Source organism: Callorhinus ursinus, unplaced genomic scaffold (genome assembly GCF_003265705.2).
Source record: "Callorhinus ursinus isolate GAN/ISIS: 27379988/994484 unplaced genomic scaffold, GSC_fseal_2.0 scaffold102, whole genome shotgun sequence".
NCBI lineage: Eukaryota > Metazoa > Chordata > Mammalia > Carnivora > Otariidae > Callorhinus > Callorhinus ursinus.
Window position 1 is genome coordinate 1,225,604 of NW_027397164.1, and position 8,468 is coordinate 1,234,071.

General features: G+C 58.6%; 1 protein-coding gene across 3 annotated transcripts in view; it reads right to left on the reverse strand.

The window, feature by feature from the left end:
* Nucleotides 1-3,027, reverse strand: part of GFAP (glial fibrillary acidic protein) — a 9,590-nt gene extending 6,563 nt beyond the window's left edge. For all 3 annotated transcript variants that reach the window (XM_025861835.2, XM_025861834.2, XM_073889151.1), the window contains exons 1-4: nucleotides 2,539-3,027; nucleotides 1,515-1,575; nucleotides 1,224-1,319; nucleotides 316-477 (exon numbers count right to left, since the gene is read on the reverse strand). In XM_025861835.2, coding sequence (XP_025717620.2) covers nucleotides 316-477; nucleotides 1,224-1,319; nucleotides 1,515-1,575; nucleotides 2,539-3,005 — 786 coding nt within the window. In that variant the 5' untranslated portion in view covers nucleotides 3,006-3,027. The remainder of the gene's footprint in view (nucleotides 1-315; nucleotides 478-1,223; nucleotides 1,320-1,514; nucleotides 1,576-2,538) is intronic.
* Between the last annotated feature and the right edge of the window lie 5,441 nt (nucleotides 3,028-8,468).

Here is an 8,468-nt window from a genome sequence, read left to right on the forward strand (position 1 = left end):
AAAGAAAGAAAGAAAGAAAGAAAGAAAGAAAGAAAGAAAGAAAGAAAAAGAAAGAAGAAAGAAAGGAAGGAAGGAAGGAAGGAAGGAAGGAAGGAAGGAAGGAAGGAAGGAAGGAAGGAAGGAAGGAAGGAAGAAATATTCATTGGCAGTAATGGTGTCTGTGTGACCCTGGGCAAGCCACCTCGTTTCTCTGGTGAAGGTCAATCACCCAGAGAGGATCCTCTCCCAGCTTCCTCCACCCTTGTTCCCCAATTCTCTTGTATGGAGCCAGTAGGGCTGCCCAGAGGAGGCAGGCTGGCCCACAGTCAGGGCTACCTTGGACCGGTACCACTCCTCGGCCTCATGCATGTTGCTGGACGCCATGGCCTCGTACTGCGTGCGGATCTCTCTCAGGGCCGCCGTGAGGTCCGGCTTGGCCACATCCAGCTCCACGTGGACCTGCTGCTGGGCTAGCTGCTCCTGGAGCTCCTGCACCTCCTGGGCAAGATGAGAGAAGGCGATGCCAGGACCGGGGGCCCGGGCTGCCACTGGGGTTTCCCCACAGTATTCTGCCCTGGTCTGCCTGCCCCTTGGACGCTGACGTTGGCTAAGGGAAATGGGGCAGTTCTAGTTAGAGGAAGTGGCATGGCCCAGGCTAGGGGAGCAGAGGGTCGTTTGGGGGCCTCATGGTGTCCTCCTCCCAGGTTCGGCCAGGCAGGAGCACTGAATGCGTGCCTGTGTTCTTGTGGGAGAGTGACCGAGTCCCCGTGGTGTGGGTGTGTCTATGGGTTCCCAGGTTCCTTGGCATCATGGACTCTGAATCCATAATCTGAAGTCAGAGAGCTCAGTGGTATCTTTTTAAAATGAAGGGCTCTCATTTAAATGGAGACAGGTGGCAGTGGGGGTGATGTCAGAGAGACTAACTATGTGACCTTAGCAAGTTCTTTAACCTGGCGGGGCTTCGGTGTCCTCTGTTTCACAGAGATCATACTGGGAGATCATACTGGGAGGGTCCCTATCTCACAAGACTGTAGTGAAATAAAAAATGAGGCAACAAGGTCTGTTATAATGCTTAGTAAGGGGTGTGTGTCTGTATGAATTTCACCAGGGACTGAGGATGCTCTTTTGTCTCTATGTCTGTCTCCCTCAGTCTCTCTCTCTCATTTTCTTTCTCTCTGTCTGTGAGTATTTCTCAATCTCAGGCTCTCTGTCTCTATCCATTCCAGTCTCTATGTTGGCCTTACCTCCTCGTGGATCTTCCTCAAAAACCGGATTTCCTCCCCTAGAGACTCAATCTTCCTCTCCAGATCCAGGCGGGCTAGGGTGGCTTCATCTGCCTCCTGGAGCAAGGAGGGGCAAAAGGCTGCTCTGACCCCAGACTCCTCCTCCCCGCTCCCTAGCCTTGTCTGATCCCTCCTTCTGTGGCGGGGGAGAGCAGCACATTGTTCTGGAGGGCTGGGCTTGGGGGCTATTTGTGTGACCTGCCATCAACCCTTTACCCCCCCATCCTTCCCCCTCCCCTCCACCTCCCTGACCTGTCGATAGGTGGCCAGGTTGTTCTCAGCCTCCAGCCTCAGGTTGGTTTCATCCTGGAGCCTGGGGTAGGGGGACACATTCCTGGGTCCAGGCTCTTCTGAGGATCTTGGACCCCTGCCCCCCAATCTCCCTGGAGGTGGCTGCCAGAGAGAATCCCCACCCCCAGGACCAGTGGAATGGCAGGAGGAGTGAAGGGCATAGGGTCTCAGACAGAGCCTTGGCCAGGAGGGTGAGCAGACAAGGACCTTTGCTTTAACTCGTTACTAAGGTGCTTTATCAAGGCTGGTCCCCTGTTCCTACTCACACAGGTGCTTTCACCAACATACACTCACGGCTGCATGCACAAACACACTCATCCTCCTGCACTTTGAGGGCACACACACACACACACACACACACACGTGCGTGCCCTGCCAGCTCAGCAAAACACCCATCCCTGGGGTTTCCCCTGACCTTTGGAAATGGGTTTTATTAGAATCTCTGCTTCACAGCTCTGCAGGCTGAAGTGGCTTGACCAGGGTCATAAGCTGGTAACAGGGAGCATCATCTGTGTTCCCGAAGCCAGGCCTGCTCTTTCCCTCACCTCCTTTCCCCTGGGAGCCCAGTCCTCCTACTGCCCACCAATTTCCTCTTCCCATTCCTCCTCTCTACGGACCCAAAAGGCCACCAGGCCCTGCAGTGAATGAAATGCGAAGACCCTGCCTGCGGGGTCCCTGACTCTTCCCGCACAGCTCTCCCCAACGGGGACGTGCTGAGAGTACGCAGGCTCCTTGGCCAGAGGTCTTCGGGATTCAGATCCCTGAGACTCTGGGCTCCTCCCAGTCCCTCCCATCATCTTGGGGAGCAAGGACAGCCCTCCCCTCCCAGAGATGGGGAAACAGAGGAGCCAAGGATCATGGAGGCAAAACCCCCTGCCTGACATCCTGCGGGTCTGCGGCACTCCCGCTGGGCCGGGGGTGGGGGCGGGGGGCATCGGGCATCTTCCCTGTTCATGAGGCCCCTCTCCCCGGGCCCCCTCCTCACTTCTGCCTCAGGGTGCCCAGGTCCTGCGTCAGATTGTCTCTCTCGACCTCGAGCCGGGCGCTGCTGGCTGTGAGCTGGTCGAGCCGCAGCCTTAGCTCACGCAGCTCAGCCTGGTAGACATCGGCCAGCTTGGTGGGCTCCTTGGCCCGCAGCTGGTTCAGCTCCGCAGCCAGCGCCTTGTTCTGCTGCTCCAGGAAGCGCACCTTCTCGATGTAGCTGGCAAAGCGGTCGTTGAGCTCCATCATCTCTGCCCGCTCACTGGCCCGCGTCTCCTTGAAGCCGGTGTTGAGGGCCCCGGCCAGCGAGAAGTCCACCCGGGCTGGGAGAAGAAGCGGCATCCTGGCCAGGGAGAGGCGGGTGCCCGGGCCCGGGCCCAGGCGGCGGCCGGAGACCAGGCCTCCCCCGAGCACGTCCGAGGAGGAGCTGTAGGAGCGGCGAGCCGCTGAGGTGACCCGTCTCCTCTCCATGCTGGCCAGACTCCGGCCGCTCCTGGGAAGTGAGGGCTTTATGGAGGCGTGGGCCGGCCTGGCGCTGCCCCAGCCGCCCCGGGCAACGCCCCCTGGCATGGCCTGAGGGGGAGGGGCCGGGCCACAGCTCGGCCATGGGGAGAGCCCTTCTCACCCCACCGAGGTCACCGTGCCCAGAGGCAGGGCCTCCCGGGCCTGCCAGCCCCAGTCTGGCCACAGACAGGGACCCTCCTGGTGCCTGGGGCTGGATGCTCCGTCTGCGGCCCTGACCACTGGGCAGGGAGGCCCTTTCCCCAGGAAAGGTCTGGATCAGATGACCTCTGACCTGCTTTCCACCTCTTAGAGCCCATCGCAGCACAGCACTCTTCCTTCGAGTGCCTGCTAAGTGCTGGGAACTTGCAGAGAACGAACGTGTTCCAGCCCACGTTGCAGTTTCCTGCTGAGCCGCATTCCCAGCAGACTGTTGGACTCTTCCCCTCCGAACATGGGCGTCCTGCATTCCTGCTTTCTCCCCCTTCCCTGGAGGTCTGGGGCTGTGGGCTGCAACTGGACACCAGCCCTTTGTCTAGAGGGTCAGTTGAGGCCTCTGTCTGGCAGGGAGGCGGGGGAGGATGAAGGAAGGAACATGGAAGCTTTGAGGGAGCAAGAGGGGCAGGCGCCGCACTCCCTGGCCTTCTCCCTGGACCCCAGTTAAGCCCCTGCCTCAGTCCCAGGGGGCTCGCTTGCCCCTTGCCCAGCCTCTCTGCACCCCGGTCTGGAGCCGGGCCTTGACAGCCACACAAAAGCAATTATGGATGCGCTGGCTGTCCTGGCTCCCATCTTTGTTCCCGCATCACCCTGTTTTCCCAGCCACCCCTCACCTCACTTTCACACTGGAGATTTATCTCCTTTGAGTTCCCACACATCAGGCTGAGAGGACGGAAAGGCCTCTGGGGATGAGTCAGTGTGGGAACCCGGGAGCCACTGGGTCCATACTAGGAGCCCAGGGCCAGGCGTCCTGGAGCCTGACCCTTCAGATCCATCCACCCTTCTGTTCTGGTTCCATGGGGGGCCAGAACCTCACCCAGGCCCCTCACCCATCTGTGTCCTTGGACTTCTGGGAAGCCCTCATCTCCCCACCCCCCCTGCTGCCCATGCTTGGGCCTCTGATCCCCTTCTCCTGGACACTTGCTGAATAGAGCCTTGTTTTCCACCACTGGTCAGGGCGCCACACGGAGAGGGCAGCCCCCGGGGGGCTGTGCTGTTTTTATCCCAAGATGCCAGGCTATTAGGCAGAGTACAGCCCAAGCCCCCAGCTCAAAGAGCTTCTCGGAAGCCTCTGAGGGGGCCGGGGTGCAGTGGGGGGCAGGCTCTGTGCCCACCCCTGACCATTGTGTCTGTGCCAAGGTGAGTCATGCAGTGGGCACAAGGGGAAGGCCCGGGGGGGGTGCGGCCAGCCCGGCACTGCCAGGTCTCTGGCTCTGCAGACAAGGCCTGGCTGCTTGCCCCCTCCCCAGCTCCCAGAGCCAGCTTCACCCCTGAGCTCCAGACGGGGCAATGCCTCTTACCCCACGCTGGGGAGACGCACTCCATTTGGGCATGTTATCAGCTGCCTGCCGAGGTTTTCCCTGGTGAGTCCCAGCAAGAGAGGGAAGGTGAGGGTCTCGAAGTCTTCAGCCACGCTTGACCCTGGACCTGAGCAGTAACATGGGGAGGGGACTCTTGGGGAGGGGATACCCCATGACTTTTGATCCTGCTATGGGTGGAGGAGCTGGGAAAGTCAGGGGGCATTAAAAGGAGAAAAAGATGGGACAAACCCTCATCCCAATTACTCTCTGTGACTAGGAGTGGCTGTCCTTCTAGCTTGCCAGGAAAGTCACAATGTACGGCCTTCTCTCTTTGTTCCAGTGAAATCTAGTTGAAATGAGGGTAAAGCAGTCTGGGGGGTGGGGCGGGAGAGATGGAACTAGAGCAGGAAGGGCTTGTCAGTGAGGCTCAGTGACTGGTCCCTCTGTGTGTGTGACCCAGGCTTATTTCAGCAGCAGCAGAGAGAGGTCCCCCCTTCACCCCCTTCAGCCACCTCCCCGGACCTGTGTCACCCAGGCTCCTTGGCTCCATCCTCAACCTCCATCAGACCCTAGACCCATCCCCCACACTCAGCCCTTAACTATCCAAAGATGTCCACACAAGAACCGGAGAGGTAGATAGACATGGTCGTGGTTGTTTGCCAAACTTTCATTATTTTGTATGACACATTCGCTGTAGAAAAATCAGAAAATATAGATAAGCAAAACGAAAAAATTTAATTAGCCATGATTTTACCACCTGGAGATAAACACTACCAGATTTTCCTCCATATATATGTTCATTTTTTTTTTACAAGTGGGCTCATGCTGCACAAATTATTTTGTAATTTGTTTTTTCCACTCAGCAATATGTTGTGAACATCTTTCCATATCAATAAATATTTATCTACATCATCATTTTAACAGCTGCATGGTTTTCCACTGTATGCATTAATTTACCCAAGCCCTATTGTTAGACACACAGTTCCCCCCCCCCCCCCGTTCTAGATCACACTATGCTGCACAGTTGCCTCAGGCAGATGCAGCTCCCAGCCTCCACGACTACTCCCATCCTCCTGGCCTCGCTCAGGCCCCATCTCTGTGGTCCCTCCTCTCCTGCTTCCCTAATCTAAGGGCCTCAATGTCCAAAGTCTCAAGCCAATCCCTAGACTGACTTCTGCATAGACAGCAGAAAGCTGCCGGCCTTGGGGAGAGGATGCCTGATGCCTCTCCGAAGGGCCTTCAGCCAAGCCATGCCCCACTTCAAGCCGAGGTGGAGACAAGATGGTCTCCCACCTCCATGCCCCGCCCCCGTGTCAGAATCCGCCAGGATGCCCTCCTGCCTCCTGGGACAGATCAGTACCACACCTGGCCTCAACGCACACACAAGGGTGCCCAGCATTTTCTAAATTTGCCAGCCTCTAATTCAAGCCACTAGACTGCTGCCCACTGGCTCCCCTTGTGCCCCGGCCCCGTTCCCAGTGCCTGGCGCAGCATGTTGGTCCGCATGCGCGGGTGGGATGAGGAGAAGTTGGGACTCTCCCGTGGACTCCTTGGCTACCACTGAGTCCATCCACCCCACGTGGGCCCCCTCCCTGAGGAAGGGAACCGGGCCCTGGTGGCCACTAGATGGCAGTGCTCAGCTGCCCAGCTCCGAGCGGCCGCAGGGTCCCGCAGAGGGGACAGAGCGGGCCTCACAGAGGCAGGCAGGCTTTCTAAAACCCCGGATTTCTATTCCCCAGAGGGATCACCTCATGTATGCTCTAGAGTTGCTTCAGACTGCTCTGACAGTGCCCTCTAGAGGAGAGAGGGGCCACGGCCATTCAATAGCTACATGATCTTAGACGACTTCAGGAACTTCTCTGAGTCTCCATTTGCACACCTGTAAAATGGGGACTCACGACACTTAGGTCCAAGGTAGCAGAGAGGATAAATTCAGGGAAAGGCGGACACAGCAGCTGCTCGACAAATCACAGCTTCCATTTAACAATACCCACCCGGTGCTTTACCTAATCTGTGTTAGCGATGGCCTGGGCCTGGAGGGGCAGGAGCTGGGCCTGCCTGGGGGGGGGGGGGCGGGGGGGGGGGCGCTGCTGTGTCTTGTTGACCCCGCTGGGGGCCGGCAGGGGACAGCGTATAGGAACCTCCCCAGGACAGTTACCTGGGAGTGTGGACAGGACACAGGGGGCAGCAGCCAGGGGAGAGAGGGTGGGAGGCAGCACTGTTTGCCCCCAGACCACTAGCTGGGTCTGCCAGGGACCACGCGTGAGTCATCTCTGTGTGCCCCGGAGGAGACTCAGAGTAGAGCCTGTTTCCCAGCCTGCTTTCTCACCTCCCTGACTCCCCCTGGGGCTCTGTCCCTCCATCCTTGCCCTTCCCCAGCGGCAGACTTGAGGCCCAAAGCTCCATCGGTTTGAGAAGCTCTTGGTGTGTTATCATGTCCCGTGGGAGGGGGTCCCTCCTGCCCCTCAGCCTGAGGCTTCCCCAGGAGAAGGGCCTCCATGGAGAGGGACTTCCTGATGTTATGACCTATGTCCTCCCATCAGAATGGAGTCTCCCTAAGGACAGGGTCCCCCAGGACACCCTCTCTTCTGTGGGAGCTCCCTGATGCGAGCACCCATGGTTCACTGTCAGATAGGAGCCCCTTGAGGGCAGGGGCTCTCTCCCCGTCTCAGCCCGGAGGAGGGCTGCCTCAGGCCAGGGCCGGTTCCCTCTCCTCTCATCTGTCACCTGGTGCCGAGGCAGCCCCTGGTGAGAAGAGCCCAGCTCCTGTGGCTGTGGAAGGGTTCCTAGATGAACCCCCAGACTCTTTCCCCTTCCTCCTTCCTGGCCTTCTCCTACCTTCACACACCCAGGGGCCAGGCTGCTTCATTGGGGTTAATAAGCGCAGGCCCTTTCTCTCCAACCCCCCTCTCCCCGCCCTCCTGGGCGCTCCAGCCTGCCCCCTACTTTCCAGCCTCTAACCCTGAGACCTGCTTTTTAAATGCTTTCCCTGATCTGTTCTGTTCTCTGCTCCCCTCCTTCTCCCTGCCTGACTGCATCCCTCTGGGAGGGTGGGGTGGGGGGGCAGATGTGTCCCTGGTGGGAGGAGAGGGCTGGCGGGCAGCCTGTTATTTCCAATCCAGTGGTCCTCCAAATGGACAGGATGAGCCAGGGAACAGGGGTGGAAAGGCTGCGGGCGAGCTGGGGGGAATGTTTCTGGAGAACCGGAAACCACAGCCATGGTCTCCAGGCCCCATGACGTGGCTCTGGTCCCTTTCTCCCCCTACAGCCTCCATCCCAAGCCCTCTGAGATCCCTCTTCACAAAAGAACCGTGGAGGAGGGGAGGGCGCCTGGGTGGCTCAGTCGTTAAGCGTCTGCCTTCAGCTCAGGTCATGATCCCGGGGTCCTGGGATCGAGCCCCACGTCGGGCTCCCTGCTCCGCGGGAAGCCTGCTTCTCCCTCTCCCACTCCCCCTGCTTGTGTTCCTGCTCTCGCTGTGTCTCTCTCTCTCTGTCAAATAAATAAATAAATAATCTAAAAAAAAAAAAAAAGATGTAAGAACCATGGAGGAGGGGAAGACAAGCGCGAACTAGATTTCATCTGGGACCCACCATCCCCCAAACTTAGCTAAGAGCCAGAGGGACATTCCTGGGAAAACCTGGAGCTAGACGAGCAGGGGGGTGAGAGGGAGGACTCCTGAGCTAGCAGCGGCCAAGGGGCACCCCATGTGGTGACAGAGTCCCCTGGTGGGGGGGCGGGAGACAGAGCTGATGGCTGAGCGTGGGAGGACCCAGAAGGGAGAGCCCAGTCCCCTTGCCCTTGACAGGTCCCAACACCAAAGGAGGTTTGGGCTTACCCTCAGGTGACAGGGACAGCCTCTGTCCCGACTCCCCACATGAAGGGACAGTGTCTTGTTCTCTGTGTCTGCAGCTCCTG